Source organism: Sinocyclocheilus anshuiensis, unplaced genomic scaffold (assembly GCF_001515605.1).
Source record: "Sinocyclocheilus anshuiensis isolate Anshui unplaced genomic scaffold, SAMN03320099.WGS_v1.1 scaffold928, whole genome shotgun sequence".
Classification (NCBI taxonomy): domain Eukaryota; kingdom Metazoa; phylum Chordata; class Actinopteri; order Cypriniformes; family Cyprinidae; genus Sinocyclocheilus; species Sinocyclocheilus anshuiensis.
The window spans coordinates 66,818-84,905 of NW_015552531.1; the positions used below are offsets into that span (position 1 = coordinate 66,818).

General features: G+C 37.5%; 1 protein-coding gene across 1 annotated transcript in view; it reads right to left on the bottom strand.

Annotated features, from left to right (window-relative positions):
- The window catches only part of LOC107663599 (disco-interacting protein 2 homolog C-like), a 132,481-nt gene that overhangs the window by 12,812 nt on the left and 101,581 nt on the right, over positions 1-18,088 (bottom strand). Inside the window, 21 exon segments of the mRNA XM_016453838.1 lie at positions 11-120; positions 200-311; positions 464-585; positions 1,135-1,258; positions 1,499-1,514; positions 1,599-1,621; positions 2,621-2,730; positions 2,854-3,055; positions 3,519-3,633; positions 4,670-4,878; positions 5,916-6,052; positions 6,239-6,378; positions 7,835-7,949; positions 9,338-9,457; positions 10,101-10,194; positions 10,284-10,348; positions 10,456-10,558; positions 12,405-12,514; positions 13,536-13,659; positions 16,429-16,539; positions 17,019-17,110. Of these exon segments, the coding sequence (XP_016309324.1) occupies positions 11-120; positions 200-311; positions 464-585; positions 1,135-1,258; positions 1,499-1,514; positions 1,599-1,621; positions 2,621-2,730; positions 2,854-3,055; positions 3,519-3,633; positions 4,670-4,878; positions 5,916-6,052; positions 6,239-6,378; positions 7,835-7,949; positions 9,338-9,457; positions 10,101-10,194; positions 10,284-10,348; positions 10,456-10,558; positions 12,405-12,514; positions 13,536-13,659; positions 16,429-16,539; positions 17,019-17,110 (2,354 nt within the window).

Genomic DNA, 18,088 nt, shown 5'->3' on the forward strand with positions numbered 1-18,088 from the left:
TAATATTCACCTTTACTCCTGCAAGCATCCCAGTAGTGGAGACGCTGAAATCCAAGTAAGCCAGTGTGTCTGGATTGGAGGGTTTGTAGAGCTGAGGGGGCTTCTTCTTTGGCAGATCATCTGGAAAACATGTTAGATATTAAATGAATGTTCATTTAGATATTTTTAAGAAGCCACCTGACCTTTGACCCGCTCTCACCTGTGTCCAGAACAGGAGGCCACGTCCTGACGTCCACTGCGGCAGAAGCCTCCTTTGACTTCAGGAGCTTGGAAATGACCTGTGAGGTCATCACACAGGCCGATCGGCTCACCTGAACACAAATTCATACATCAGTGGCCATTTTTCTAAAGGGGTCATATGATGCGATTTCAAGTTTTCCTTTCTCTTTGGAGTGTTACAAGCTGTTCGTGAATAGGTAAGATCCTTAAACTATATAGGGAAGGATTTGAGGACAACACCCACTTCCACAATCATTTTTACAGTGGGCAGGGTGGTGGCGATGTTCTGCGGGTGTGGTGGTCGCACTGTAATTGGTACACAGCCGGCATACAGGCATCCGTAAAAGGCAGCAATCAAATCGATACCTGTAAATTAAAAATGCATATAGATATATGAGTAGATTTTAACTTTTCATCCTAATTTAGTGGTCTCAAATTATCAACTAAGATCATTTCAATGGGTCTCTCATGTATCAAGTGTATTTAAAGGGATAGTTGAACAGTTGACAGTACTCATTGACTTCCATAGTATGGAAAAAAATACTATGGAAGTCAATGGCTACCGTCAACTGTTACCAACATTCTTCAAAATATCTTCTTTTGTGTTCAACAGAAGAAAGACACTCATACAGGTTTGGAACAACTTAAGGGTGAGTGTAAATGACAGAATTTAAATAAAATGGGTGAACTATCCCTTTAAATAATTTCTGACCATTATATCCAAGTCAAATTGTGATGTGTCTGCTGTCCTATCTGAATATAATCTTAGGGACATCTTTACTGCACTAAACTGTTCATCTGTTCACCTGATGCCACATAATTTGAGACCCCTGGTTTAAATGAGTATAATAGTATGAATATAGTTGGACTTATCACAGATTTAAAGTTGTAGATTTGTAGCTGATGGTGTCGTACCAGGCGGGTACACCAGCGCAACATGATCACCATCCTGCAGGTGGCCTCGCTCCATCAACATGGTTGCTATCTTCTCCGCCCGCTTATGCAACTGAAGACACGTCAGTGAGCTCAGGACTGCTCCCTACGTTCACACACATACACAAATGTGTCAGTTTCCTCACAGTTCTCAGTTCAGAATGAGTTATCACAACTTTTCTATGGAGAGCATGTGGTGTTCAAAATAGCCTGTGATGTTAAATGGCCACATATTTAAAAAACGTATCCCTAGAAAAAACAGGGTAACATCATTTATGAAACCAATTCCTGCTCCCTAGAGGGGGGAAACGGTGCAGAAACGAAGACATTTTTTGTAGGCTTTTGCCAAGCACAGGACCACACTTGAAAACAAGGTTAATGTTTAGCTTACACTTTCTTAACCTAGAATGCTAGTGGTATTATTTAATTATAAGTAGTTTTCCTGCAACACCTCAGACAGGAAGAGGAACTATGGGTGGAAAAAGGAAGTCCGAGACGATTATTACAAAATCCAAGATATTTAAGTATTTAATGGGGATTATATAATATTCCCAAAGAGCCATATCATTATTCAGAAGTTGAATCAGAAAATGTTAATACACAGTTTGTTTTAATTGTTTGCATACGAGTAAGTGGGTGTTAAACAAGCCTGATTTAATCTATTGTTTTACCAAATGCAATATTAAAAAAGGTAACATGACATTTAAAGAGTAACTGTTAAACACAGGATGCTTTTTTTTGCAATTAGTAAGACCTGTTAAAGTCATTAGCAAGTGGCGCTGGTGTTCTCTGAAGGTTGGAAGTGAATGCAGTCATGTGTTACCTCATCTCCTAGAGTTATTCTCACATCGGAACGCATTCCTCCTCTTAGAAGAATGAAATAAAACGATTTCCATTCACTCAACGGGCCCGATTTTCATAGGCATGAATGGATGGAAGCAACGAAAAAAAAAACAACACCACAAGCTTGGGGGTGTAAAAATGGAAAATAGTCATGTACAGCTGTGTTTCTCTGAGCGGCGCAGATGGCGGAGGTAACATTTGTCGGTGTCAGACAGCGCATACCCATGCAGGGCTGGAAGGGTGTGAAGGAATGAGAGAAAGAGAGAGGATGAGGAAGGCATGCAAGAGGCAGCAGTTTTTTAAAAATGCAAAATATAAAATATAATTTCTTAAGTTGTAAATACTCTCATTCACTGGCACTTTTTCTCAGTTTTGGACCCGGGTGCTACATCTCCTCTGAGAGCTATTATAATACACCCCAAGGCAGATTATATCTCTCAGAACCAGTTATTCAAATGTACTGAAACACTGGCTTTAAACACAAATATGAGCTTATTTTTGTGTCTATTCTTGGCTGGATGGGACTCCGTTTGCTGGAGGTAAGGAATGAATGAATGAGAGGGAAGGAAAAATGAATGATGGATGAAAATCGAGGCCCCATGTTACCACACACACACACACACACCTTTCTTGCCTGATCATTGTCTTCGATCTGGCCCAGATCTCTGCCGCTGGCCTGAGCGATCCTCTTCCCTGAGACCAGGTTTCCCACCATCACAGAGGCGGGTCCAATCTCTGCAGGAGCGAGCACAGGAAGACCATCACAAACAAACAAAAAAACAGACAACACCACAAACACAGCATTTCTGACGGTTCTAAGTTTGTACGACATCTGAGGTGACCTTGCTGCAGACAGACCTGGCTGTTTCTGTCTGGGTTTGGGCAGGTTGGTGACGCAGGTGTGAGGGCACATTAGGACGTTACAGGGATGTAGGGAGCCTTCCAAAAACAGCTGCTTGGTCTCCGACAGGTGGATCCCTCCCAGAGGAGTCTTGGGAAGGGTGTTAGCGGGCACCAAAGCCAAACAAAACACCCCGACGTTGTGGATGCTGTCTATCGCCTGCAGAAAGAGACGTATTGGATTGTCAGGTGAGGTTTAAAAATAGAGTTCGTAAGGAGCTGAGAAGAGGCTGCCAGCTGAGATCTGATGCAGCCGCTGACCTTTACCGATGCCTCAGGGAGAACCAAATTACCAAACTGGAATTTAGGAAGTGAAAGGAAAAAATACCATATTTGCAAGATTAATGACCTACAACAAAAGAGTGGAATGGAACTGTCTGGGTGTGTGGAAATGAAGGCCAGCCTGTGTGCCTGAGTGCGTCTTGTTATTTTTGCATGCCGGTAAAGACTTGTAAAGTGCTGACAGAAAGTACGCAGGTCAGCAGTAGCATGATCTGTAATTCAGTTTGGATGGTGACTGGGGTTATGCAGCGATTAAGGTGACTCCCATCACACTGGATGGGAAGAGCGAGTCGCCACTGCCCGAATCGATCAGCAAGGGTGGTTATAAAAAGGACAAATACCTGCAGCACACGGCTCATCCACTGGAAGCTGTCTTCCTCTGTGGAGTCCGGCCGCTGCTCGGCTACAACCACAATTCTCTCGTCATGCAGGACAGTCACGGAAAATACCGCTATCCTGAAGATAGAGATACATAATGGAGATTTAGACCCTGAAAATTCAGCTCCGCACCAACCCATAAAACATATCAAAGCTCAACCTGCGTATGTTACAAACCAGGATATAAATTAATTGAATATTATTATTATAATAAATAATTAAATGAACAATAATAATTATAAAAATTAAATAATTGTTACAATAATTTAAGTTAATAATTAATAAACTAATAAAAATAAATTAATAAACGTTAATAAACAAGTTAATAATTACATCTATTCATTTATAACTGACTATTAATTAACTATAATATTTAGAATTACAATAATCAACAATTATAATGATTAACAATACATAATTTATAAAAAAATAATATTTTTTTAAAGATTAATAAGATTAAAAAAATATATAATTCATTATAACATTGTAACACTAAATAATAATTCATTATAATAATTACATTTATTGCAAATATTTGAAATAATATTTAAAGTGCATTATTTTGTGGAATCGTTCAAATAAATGAAAATGTGCTACAGTGCTATTTTAGTATCATTGACTGATTATTATTGTTTTTGCATTATATATATTTTTTTTATTTTTACTGTTTTCAATTTATTTTAGTTTTCAATTTATTTTAGAATTTTAAAGATTTAGTCATTTTGTTATGCTTTTGTCATTTTCATTATGTTTTTTTATGTCTATATAATATTTTTTAAAGTTATAATTTATTTAGTTTGCGTTATTTTAGTACTTCAATTTAAACTAAACAAAAAAAGCTAAATGTTGCCTTGGAAACTAGTATGTAAAGGTCTAAGAAAGCTGATAAACAAAACCCGAGGTAATTTCACAGAAGCATCTAAAACAGAACAACTCCACCACAACACACAGGGCACACGCTGTCACTCCTGCCGCCTCAGCAGGTGTTGAATCCATTTAATTTGCACTCTGCATGTCCACAGCAAACAAGCTCATGTGCTATATATATCACCCATTCTTTGATGACGAAGAAGAATACGCTCTGTTTGTTTGGTTGTTTTTGTTGTGTTCTCACCTGCCCCTGTACACAAACTTCATGGGCTCCACTGCCAGCGCTGTTGCGACGATATCGTCAGCGTTGTGTCTCCGTCCGCTCACCACCATCAGCCCATCCATCTTTCCAGAGACAAACACCAGCCCACCCGGGCCTATGAAGCCCAGCAGCCCTGTCCGAGTGAAGGGGTACTCGCTGATAGGAGCCCCAGAACTGCTCATGGGGAAAACCTGACAGCAAAACAAAAGCCAAACTTTTAGATAAAACTATCCATTTGTAAATGTAAAACTGTATAAAAATGTGGAAATTCCCTCTAGAATCTTGGCTATGGAGTTACTTCTCACCCATTGAACATTACGGTGAAATGTTCACTGATTGGTTGAAAATGTACATTTTAAATTTAGATTAAACTTTTAGAATTAAAGTACTGTAGCTCAACAGATTTACACTTCGTTAATGACAGAAATCTAGAAAAGTTACCTAAAAATACCCAAGATTTGCTGTACGCCACTGGCCTAGATGATTTGGCATTATTTTATTTAGAGGCTTGTGAAAAATTGTAATTATTTGGCTACCAAACAATTAATGTCTGAACATTTTTGGCAGCTAAATAGTTTTGGAGGGTGAATACTTTTGTGTCATTTAGTCATATTTATGGCAGTCTATTTCCACCTTTGTGAGGAAAGTCTCACAATTGCGACTTTTTATCTCACAACTGCGAATTCATATCTGACAACTGCGACAAATTGCAATTTAATCTCTCACAACCGCAACTTTATATCTCACGATTGCGATGTTTTATCACAAAATTGCTACTTCATATCACACAAGTCGCAATTGCAACTTAATATCTCAAAATTGCGACTTTATTTCTCATTGAAATAAACAATTGCAACTGTTTCTCATAATTGTGAAATTTTATCCCACAAATGCAACTTGCTATCTTACAATTGGGACTTCATATCTCATAGTATGACTTTATATCTCACATTTGTGATTACATTTTTTATTAATTTCTTAAACGTAATCTCAATCAACTGTTTTACTTTTTTTACTTTAGGAGAAAACAGGCTTCAGATATCAGACTCTGTGAACTGGCCTTGAGAAAATGCTATTTTATTATTTCAGAGCAATTTAACAAACAAGCCAAGGAAAAGACTTTGATTCGGAGCACTTTAGCATCTGTTCGAGCAGAGGTCTGGGGATTCTAGGTAGGAGAATCCGCCTAACTACAGCCAAATCGATCTTGCTCTGATAGGACACAAACCTCAAAGGTGTTTTTTGTCATGCCCGAGAGCCCATAATATGACATTCCCGTGGCGATGGAACACACACACAGCTCTCCGATCTCATCTGTTCGGCACAGCTGAGGAACTCCCTCTGCTTTGACCACACACATCAGAGCTGCACATACACAACATCAATAAACACATTATGCACTTTATGAAGCAATAAATACAGCACGCAGAGAGAGGCGTACACATTACACAATGCTCTCCTTTGATGGCTTCAACACTAAATGTACAAGATTATGTACAAAGCCACATTTTAGACTTTCTCAGAACCATTCATGCATGTACATATGTGCACCTCCTGGCATCACGGTGCCCACATCCTGTACGGTGAGTACGGAGAGACGCTCCTCTGAGTCCACTCTGATGACACCGTGGCTCAGACCCTGCATAGACAGCACTCCTCGACCCGGTGGCTGGTTACTGTCATCCGTAGGCCTAAAATGTTAAATAAAATGCCAGATTAGAGCAATATATTGAATTATTTCACAGTGACTCTAATGCTATGTAAACCTGAATAAGAAGCTGATTGGTCCAACTAGTTCTGATGAAGATGTTGATTGGTTCAACTAGTTCTGATGGACAGCACTAAGCCCCACCCACAAATAATGTCCTCTAAAAGACACCCGTTTGAGCTAACAGAGATGTCTGGCAAGGTACAGCAGGCTTCATTTGAGCAAAATACATAAAACAGAGTGTGCCGATGAAGTATGCTGGAAATGATAGCTCCGTTCCAAAACTAGTTCGCTGCCTTGCTGTCTGCACACTGCATAGGGAGCTGCCTTTTAAGGAAGATTACAAGAAACTGATGTGAAACTCACAGTTGGTTCCAAAAGTATTTGACTGACCATTTTATTTTTTATATTTAGCAGTATATAATAAAAGAATATTTATAGTTGACCATTCCTGCACAGCATACTGGGTGATTGCACAATGTAAACATTTTTTTGCTAAAAATTAAGTATCTTAAAAGGCGGAATAATGTTTTTATTCTAGCAGCCTTTGTGTCGGGTGTGTACATACTGTTTGACAAATTTGTCAAACTGTTTGACTGTTTTAAAATGCTGTCTAAGTAGGCAGCTCATTAAGTTTTGGAACAGAGCAGAAGTGCAAAAAATGTTGGACCATCTAGAGCTGAAGAACTAATGAGGAAGGAAATTATTACCAGAGCGAGAAATATTCTGTGAACCACATAGGCCAAATCAAATGTGAGCGAAGGGTGAAAAATTAGGTTACGTTTAGTTTGCGTGGTAAATCCACAAATGACAATGACGCACTTCTTTGATGACAGAAACAGCGGAATTACGTATCGTCAGTCACCTCTGAATCAACTTTTCCCCTCTGACTTCACTAGACAGTGATGTTTTCATCTGTGACACCAGGCTCTTTTATTAGCTTTCAATTCAGTTCACTTTTTGTTCAAATTCATACAAGCTGTTCTCATCCTCAAATTTGTTGTGAGAGAGAGAAGGCCAGTAAAAAAAGTCCAGCGATGGAGTTAATCCTGTGGAATGAAAACCATATGTTCTGCGTTCTGTCACAAGTTTGATTCGGTCACAAAGCAAAGATGTCAGGACTATTCAGGGCTGTAATTATGGAGGCAGCCTAAAAAAACATTATTTTCTTGTAAATGGTTTTGGAAAATTGCATCGAAGACATACACAGACTTCGGTAAAGCTCTCTCGATGAACCATCAACTTCAATCTGTCTGACCAACAGAAAAATGGTTTGTGTCCATATTTCTGTCATTTTTTCCCATTTTTTGGGGGGATTATGAAACTCGTAAAAGGGGGACGGAAAGATCTACAAGTTCTGAATGGAAAAGTGAGAGTTTGTGAATATGAGCTGAAGTTTCAGGGTGAGTGAATGGTCAATGTGTCAGCACTCCTCCCACCTCCTGATGGCCACGGTAAGGGCTTCAGTTGAGCTGGCACACGGACAGATGACCTCTGGCCGCAGACCTTTACTCTGGAAGACATTGAGGAACGCGTCACACGATGAGATGGACCCTGCAGAGAATGAGAGAGAGAACATGACGTGCTATAATGTGACGCCTTATATGACATTTAAAACAGTTCTCACCTTTAGACGCATTCTAACACTGTAGGGTACAATGGGAACACAGCTCTTAAAGCGACAGTTAACAAAAAAAAAAATAATCCAGTTTAAAAAGGCCATATTGTATAGTTTTGTAGCATTTCATTTTTTTTTTTAAAGTTTAGGCTTTCTTGCACCAAAGAGTTTTTCATGACCAGCCTTAGAATTAAATGGACTGTTTTTACTACTGTACCTTTAAGATTTCTATATGTAAATGACTTCTGTTGTGATTGTTCACACTTTTGTCCATCATGATATGCCAAATAACAGAATATATTTGAATATACAGTATAAATCTGGGTATTCATGCTCTAATGTCATATTTCACTCTAAAAACAAAAGAAAAATGGGAAATTACAAAATCATAAAGAAAATCAAGCCTATTTATGACAATTAAATGTGCTGCATTGTGATGTTGATTTTATTAAATTAAAAACTATTTTATTTAAAACTATCATTATTGTGATAAATACATAAATTAAAGAAATTAAAATAAAATAAAAATTTATTTAAAAAAATCAATGCTAAATTCAACAAATACTACTACAAGCTTTAATTTAAATGATTTAAATGATATTATTTTTTTTATATTATTTATTATGCATTGCAGTAATGAGATTTTTCAGTAAGCTACTGACAAATAAAGTATTATATATTTTCTTCAAACTACATATATTTTTACATTTTTTTCTTCTCAAAGTTTCATTATTTTTTTCTTCTAAAGTCTTTTCCTTTTTTTCTTTTGGATTGAAAATTGAGTTTTTCTGAGATTTACCCAAATGTTCTTGGACTAGAAAGAGATCCTTGCATTATAAATGTTCAGCTACACAGCACATCACCTCTTCATCTCAAAAGACCAAGAAAAATCCTGTTTCCCCTCATATGACCCCAGTTTTGCTTCCTGAATATTCCATCAGAAACACATTCACTGTATCTTACTGGCATTTACATAGGCATTTGGATGAAATGGGCGGCAGAAGGAATGTTTTGTCCTTCAGTGTGTCCATTTGTGTATTATGTATCTGTATACGTATACGTAAGGAAATGGCTTCTGGGCATCATCTATCCTGACTCATCTCTTCTGTGAGTTATAATCCCAGAGGCCATATCTGAGTGTATACATTTATATTACACACTTATGAATGATGCTTTTAGCTTGTTTGCCAGGTTGCTGGGTGTGTAACTAGCTGCTTAACCCTCTACTTGTTTCCTGTCAGAGGAATATTTTAAGAAACACAGGTGTGAGATGAAAGGGGAAGATGGTAGGGAAAGGAAGAGTTAAAACACTAGCTGAACTCACATGGGTTGGATCCGTCGGCCACCACCAGCATGCGCAGGGAGCTCAGGTTGATGTCTCTCTGATCTCGGTGAGCGACCAGAGCCCAGTGCATATCCCTGGACTTGACACAAGCTACTTTAGCTACACACAAGCACACAGAACCATAAATATCATAAGAACGGCCATATTGGACACATATAAAATCAATATCAAATGACACCGTCACTTACATATGACAAATTCATGAAACATGAGCAGAACGAATTTCTGAGTAAATCTTTCATGAAGCTATCATGATGTAAGGGGTCCCATGAGGATTGACAAATGATACAGAAATTTGTCCTGTTTATGTATCATGAAAACTGAACAGTAAGACTAAGACTCGAAGTCTATTCACATCAAGTTAAAATTTTTGGCACAAAAAAAATTTATTTAAAGTTTATTTCAAAACAAAACAATGCATACACATGAATTTCTTCACATAAAGTAGAAAATACTGTATTATTTGCTATTGTTATTTTTTTTTATTTTTATATATTATTAAATATATTTTGTTATATATTATTTGTTTATGATTTAGTTTCATGACATTTAGTGATACAGGTAAACATGTGGTGAGAAAAAATGCTCAAGAATACTACATACTTTTGTGTGAAAAAAATTATTTGGCAATATTATATATTTTAGTACTGTTTAAACTTATCTGACTTGGTGTAAATAGCTTTGGTGCCAAAAAATTGGATTTAGTGTAAATGGGGTGAAAAAACCCCACTGACTGACAGACCTTTGTATTGACACACTTTCTGGATCCAGGACAGAGGGTTGACCTTCATCAGCGAGTACGGGATGCTGATTACATGCATCATGTTCATGACACTCTGGGGAAACAGGAAGTGACATATTAACACCCTGAATGTGAAACATATGATCTTATGTTCACATAATTTTTTTCAGAAGCATGACTTACAGTTAGAATGCCGTGCCACAAACCCACATCCTTTTTAAAATCCAATACATTCACTATGATTTCAGCTGAAAGACAAAGAGAAGACATATTTACTACATGATTGTCTGAGAAGGGAAATTTAAGGACAATGGACTGACCTAGAGGTATAATGTGGTGTGTGTGTTGGACTCACCCTCTGTGTATCCACAAGACTGCGTTAGGGCCTGGCAGTGTGTTAGAAGTGCGATCCGTGTCACCGTCACACCCAAAACACTCCCATCTTTACAGGTCTTATACTGGAAATCAATAAACACAAGAGAGTCATAAATGTCGATCATTAACACAAATATTAACGCATCAAATCCCTTAACAAAAACGCATTGCATGGCTGTTAACACACTACTGTAAGGATGCATGTCAAAATGACTGGCGATGTCCAGTATTATTTAAACTTAAAATAAAAATGAGAAATAATATTTTGCATAAAGAAATAAGGCTTATTTTTTGGATTATTAAATAGTTTGAAATTTTACCAACAATTTTCATTACCATAATGCTTCCAGACATTTAACTTTTGAGATCTTTATTCTCATTAGATTGTCATTATTCTAATACATTATTTAATTACAGTAGTAAAATGTTTGTTTTTATTAAAATCGTCTCAGGTTACTTATTTAACCATGGTTCCCTGAGTAGGGAACGAGACACTGCGTCCTCTAGGGGTTTTGATAATTGGGGAAATGTTCTTTATCTTTTTTTTTTACTTTTAATATTAATATATATATTTTTCATATTAACTAGGGATGCACCGATACTGGTCTCCTGTACTCGTACTCGTACTCGTTAAAATGCCCCGATACCAAAAAAGCATGCCCAGGAGACTACAGACTGTCACTGAGCCTAAGGGTTGCCCGACAAAGTATTCATAGTTGTGTAAATACTGTCATACTAACAGCTGTCTGAATTATTTTGGTTGATTGTAATCTATTACATACCTTTCTATCAAAATTATCTAACATTATCAAGATGAATTTGTTCTGACAGAGTGTAACTCTGAGTTCTTGTCATATTTTATTACCATTTTCTAAACTATAGCGAATATAATGTGAGAAATGTTGAAGATGTCTGAATACATTTTGGTTTGACTGTATCTATTTCATAAATGAAGTTAACCAACTAACATTATACATACTCTTTTGGTTTCTGTACCCAATATTTAAAAAATGTACAAATGCAATAAAAATATCGGTATCGGCAAGTACCAAAAATAAAAATATCGGTATTGGGCGAGTACTGGAAAAAGTGGTATCGGTGCATCCCTAATATTAACAATATAAAAATGAGCTTTTTTGCTTTCCAGTAATGGTAATATGTTGGAAAATGTGCTTTATTAAATAATGTTTCTTATTACTTTTAATAAGAATACTTTTTTCATACTCCATAATTAAAAATGAGCTTTTATGAGCGTTATAGTAATGAGAATGAGATTTGAGAGGAAAATGTGCATTATGTCATGAAGATAAATGTTAACAATGCCAATGGTCCTAAAAAGGGCTTTATTTTCTTTACATAGATACATAGAATATAAATTCTTATTTTTTTCTTTTGCTTTTAGGCGTGATATATTTTCTTCTGGACATGTTCTTCACGCTGTACAGAAAAGGCATACAGTAGAACGGAAAGCAAACATTGGCCCAACACTGGACATCTGACACCCGGCTACTTTGCACAGACTCTCAGATTTCTGGGATCTGGTGAGGAACATTGAGACAGCTCACTCAAAACTGGTTCAATAACATGAGACCAGCCCCACTCCATCAACCAGCATCTCCTACATGAGTCCCGATTCACAATTAAACAAACATGAATCATTTATCATCCATTATCCAGTGACTCTCTAATGGAGGCAGCTGTGCCCGGCATGCTGATAGGAAATATTGATTTCTGGGGCTCGAGACATAGAATATCTACCAATCAGATATCATAAAACAATTAAAGTGGCTGGTGGTGGGTGCAGCATATGGAAAAACAAACCCAGACTGATGGCTTCCATTTCGGGAGAATCTTTGTATGTACAGCCAGTAAAATTATTTGAATAACCTGATATTTCCATAACGGTCATAATTCCATGGGTTAGCTTACCTCTATGTAGGCGGTGTCGTTATTTGCATCTTTTATATGAGGGAACCAATCACGTGGCGGCTTGGACAGGTGTTTGGATTCCGTGACGAACCATAGCAGCTTCGGCCATCCTGATGAGTGGGTGAGACCCAACAGAGAGAAAACATGAATATTCATACCATTCTATTAATATTCATGCGGCTTGATGAGTCAACCATGACTATCATAATCATTATTAGTGGTGATTATCATTCAAAAGAATGATAGTGAGTGATTAGGGTGACTGGCTAAATGATGGCTATGTGCTTTGGGATGGGAGTAAGTCCGTCTTTTCTCCGTCTCGGGCTAAATGACTATCCTCTCAGGACTACTTAATCATTACAACAATATCAGACTCATTACCTCTACATTTTCTATTTATACCCTCTCTCGTCTTACTGCGGCCCAGACAAGGCAAAAAACGCTGACTGCTAGAGGTCTGGCTTAGATAACATCACACGCATGATACGGCCCATCATGCTCCTGATTTTCGCTCGCTGCCCCACACAGACTCTCACTATTTTAGTAATATTTTAAAATGAAATTTATTCCTGTGATGCAAAGCTGAATTTTCAGCTTCATTACTCTCAGTGCCACGTGATCCTTCAGAAATAATTTGCAATTTGCCGATTTGGTAATCCACAAATATTTCTTATTACTATCAATGTTGAAAACAGTTTGTTTTCAACAGTGCTGCTTAATATGTTTGTGCAAAGAAACAATTCCTTGACGAATAGAAAGTTTAAAAAGTATTTATTTGAAACAGAAATCTTTTGTAACATCATAAATGTCTTTTTGATCAATTTAATGTATCCTTGCTGAATAAAAGTATTAATTTCTTAAAAAATATATTTTTTTTAAACTTCCCGATCCCAAAGATTTAAACGTTAGTGTACAAAGACTCTAATCTGAATGGCTGCTAAATGGGATGTTACAACAACACAAACTGTGATTGGTTGTTTACATGTCAATCAGATGGTCTCTTCCTGTCTAAGTGAGCGGTTCTTAGCCATTTTAAGTTGTAAAATGGACTAGGCTTTATTCTGAAAATCACAAGTCTGTCTATGTGACACTATACATCACTTATATGAAGTTGTGTATAAACAGACTGACCTTTGAACTGTGGTATTTCACCAGTGGGTCCTTTCGGAAGGCCTTTGTGGCAGGCGTCACTGGTCAGAGCTACAGTAACCCCACAACTGCCCAGGAGAAAGCCGATCTGTTGACTTCCTGCATCCTAGTACACACACACACACACACACACACACACACAGTAATAGGATAAGACCAACTAACATCCATCATCAGTACAGCAGCAAAATACACTGCAGGGGAGGTGACGGCCTACTTTTATTACAGACAGCACAGAAATTATGTTTACCCGTAATACTGCGGTGTGCTTGAATATCTCTTTTATTTTTGATGGAGGAGTTTTAAAATCACCTCTACCTGACAAATGTCCATGTCGCCTTTTTTACATAGTAAAATATAAAAAATATACAAAAAATACCTTGCAAAAAAATGCACCATGGTTTTAGGACATGACCTTACAAAATGCATTGTGACTATGGCGATACCATGGTACAGGTTTGTTATCAGATACAAACACTATGGTACTTTGAAATATACCATGGTACTTAAAGTTAAAAAACTATGGTAAAACCCTGAGTACCCTTAAAAAAGTAACACAGCACTACCAAGTTTTTTTGTTAACATAATACTACCATTGCTTTTTGGATGCATTTGGAGTATGATTTCAGGATTATGTTTTCAGTACCAAGATATATATTAAAGTACCATGGTACTACTAAGTCTGGTACTATGGTAATATTTTAAGTACCTTGAAGTATCATGTAAATACCATTCAGTACTAAGGTATATATCAAAGTACCATGATATTATCACGTTTTTTAACTGAAATGTATGATCTATGGTATGTACATGGTACTCCATCTCCATATATATATCAAACTACCATATTACCATGTTTTCTACACATGTAGCATGGTACTGTCATGATATTCTACAAAGTACCTATAAATACCATGCAAATACCATGTGAATATGGTAATCATTAAGTATCATGTATTGGTGATCCTCTAGCTCAAACAGTAAAGCATGACAAGCCATGCCAAAGTCATGGGTTAAATTCCCAGGGAATGCATGAAATTGCATATTTTGAATGCATGGTAAGTGGCTCTATTTAAAAGTGGCTGCCAAATACATAAACGTAAATGTGAATTTACATCTAAGTATCATTGGACACAATCACTGCACCACAGTTCTTGCACAGTACTTTTCTGTAAGACTTATGCTGTGCTATAAGTCAAAAATGCAGAAAAACACACAGCTACTTTTGCACTGGACAGAAGTTCATTGGTTTCCGAAGTGCAATGCATGCAGAGGAAGCCAGAGAGTGTTCTGCCAGTTTCCAGGTCCTTTCCTGGAATTTTTGGACAGACGAGGGATCAGACTGACTCTTGCCAAAGCTGCTCTCCTCCTTTACTTCGACCACTAAAATTCAAACATACGTATCTGAGGCAATACTTCAGCCTCAATGGGTCCACGTGGATACATTCACCCTGACATTCCGAAAAGATAACGGATCTCAAAAATAGACAGCAGACCAGAGAACGAGACACTACATTATTTACAAGGCCAAGTTTCCAGAAGGCCTTTGTAACACTTTACCATTAAACATGAATAATATATAAATATTAATATTTTGCACTGTAAAGACTGTCAGGCTGGCACTCGACAATGTGAGTCCATGCTGGGAAGAAGGATTGTGGGTAGGCATTATGGCAGGGCTGTACAGTGCGACATATATGCACGTGCTATTAAAAAACTGGTCTGTGCGATGAATACATTTACCACTGTAGCACACGTGCGATACCGTTTCGCATGTTCATAACACAGCCGCTTAATAGTGAGAAGTGATTTCGTTGTGCTTGTTTGTGTGTGTGAGATTGATTATACTTGGTAGTTAGGGGTGTGCGATATGACGATTTTTGGTGGTTGATGATTAAAATGTCTCCACGATCTGCTTTTGAAGAAATATCGTTGTATCGTGCTACAGCGCACATTCTATCGGCTGCAGTTCTGGTGCCTCCTCCGTCTCAATATACTGTACAACGCCACATGCATTCACATCAGTGTTAACTCAGCGCCAGCGGTAGAGTTACTCTCACAGGACACTGCACTTATGCGCATTCACAAAACTACATTATTTCCATCTGCTTTAAAGCCATACCGGTTAAACATTTAATTCACGTACTCATGAAGCGCACTCACACTGAGAGCCTGTCAAAAAGCGCCTGATTATTGGACTAAGTTGTCTGTCGCGTCTGATTGATTTTGCGTCTAATACTGTCAAAAACACACAAGGTTTACATATAAACGCAGTTGGTTATGTCTAAAATTAAAGTAAACAGTTGAGAGAGAACCGCATGCAGCTCTTAAAGGGACAGTAGCTACTAAACATGCTGCCACTGTCATTAAAGGGATAGTTCACCCAAAAATTTAATTTCTGTCATTTACTCACATTTTGTCCCAAACCTGTATTAATTTATTTTTTGTGCTGAACACAAAAGAAAGATTTTTATCTTTGCTTACTTTGGCCTAAATGTCTGCATTCTTATTTATTTTTTATTTTGCAAATGTGTAAGAGGTGTTATGTTTCTGCACTCTTCCATTTTTAGCAAATTAAGAAAATTTTGTCTAAAAATAATTTTTGTGATGGTTTGTATTTTTTGTGCTCTGTATGGAACATCAGTGCCTGTTTAAGTGATGAACTACATTACTTGTGTTTGTTTCAGGCATGATAACAGACATTTTATACTTGTGCTACAACTTTTTGGCCTGTGCTACAAAACTTTCAACCTCTGTAGCACCAGTGCTATGTGAAAAAAAAGTTAACGTACAGCCCTGGTTATGGTGTTAAAAATCGAGAAGTGAAGGCTTGAAAACGTGACAGTCATTCATGGTGGTATATTTAGAATCTCACCTTTCGGGTAAGTGGCACTTCGATGGGTACAGGCACCACCTCTGCCAGCAGGCAGCCATAAAAGGTGACCATAAAGGCAGCGGGATCGTTGTTGGGGAACACAAGAGCCACCTGCTCATGAAGTGATAAGAGAGGAAAGGTGTCAGACTTCAAACACAAGCGTATTCTAATCTGAGAGGGACACGCTTTAAAACCGAGGCATGCGGCAGGAAATGCCACTCTGTCATTAAAAAATGTTCTGGGTTCAAAACAAGTTATGCTCTATGTTCAGCATCTACAGCATGCTGGCGATTACCACAGACAATCATTTTGACCCGTCCCTCAGAATGTAAAAACAGACAAAATTGCACATACTGTATGGAAGTCTATGGGGCAAAGCATTCCGAAGGGTTTCAATGCAGAAACACGCAGAGTTTTGTGTCATTTGAGTTATTAAAGAGATAGTCCACCGTTCCAAACCTGCATGCATTTCTTAACCAAAAAGTTTTCTCAGTGGTAATCGACAGCATGTAGAGGTTTAATAGTATTGAACGTTCCACTAATGAGGTGCTTTACTGAGGTGGTCTGGTAAGAAGTTCTGTCACACTCACCCGGTCTCCTGGTCGGACCATAGGTTCCTGCTTGGTGCCCAGTTTGTGGAGGATGTTGTACGCTACTTTGATGCTCCGAGACCAAAGCTTGCCTGTGCAAAAGAAGTACATGCTAAATAACTGTACTTAAGGGGTCAGTTCACCAAAAGTACCCTGCAGTTATCAAATCTCCTTTGTGTCCCAGTAATGTATTCAAATATCATTTAAAAATTTTTGGGGGGACGGAAAAAAAAAAAGGTTTTTGAAAGACGTCTCTTTTGCTCATCAAGGCAGAATTTATTTGACCAAAAATACAGCTAAAACAGTATTTGTTTTTTATTAAAATTATTAAAATATCAAAAACTGTTTTCTATTTTAACATTTTAAAATGTAATTTATTCCTGTGATGGCAAAGCTGAATTTTCAGCATCATTACTCCAGTCTTCAGTGTCACGTGATCCTTTATCATTCTAATATGCCAATTTGGTGCTCAAGAAACATTTCTTCTTCTTATCAATGTTGAAAACAGTTGTGCTGCTTAATATTTTTGCAGAAACTATGATGAACTGATTCATTCAAAAGAACCTACATTACATCATAACATTATAAATACACTGCATCCTTGCTGAAAAAAAGAATTAATTACTTTCAAGAAGAAAAAAAAAATCGAACTGACTGCAAACATTCTGAATGGTAGTGTAAGTTGCACCAAGTTTGACGTGAACACGAAACGCTATTGGTTGTGTCTCAAAGCCAAACCAAAGATCTGCCAGTTTGAATATGTGGAAGTGCAAATGAGATTTGAGACAGAGAGGAAGATTTTCAGTGAATAATTAATTCAGCTCCCTTTTGTTCCTCACACAAAGCTATCATGACTTCAGAAGACTTTAATATAGGCATGAGTCATATGGAGCACTTTTATGGTGCATGAGAAAACTCTAAAATACTCTACATTTAGAAAACTGTAAGTAGGAAAAAGTGAACAGATTCCACAGAATGAAAGGCAAGCGAAGGACAAACATGGATTTTAAGCATCTGGATGAGTCACACACAGGGTGTTTCAGCAGTTTATCACCTCTGTCCTGCTGAAT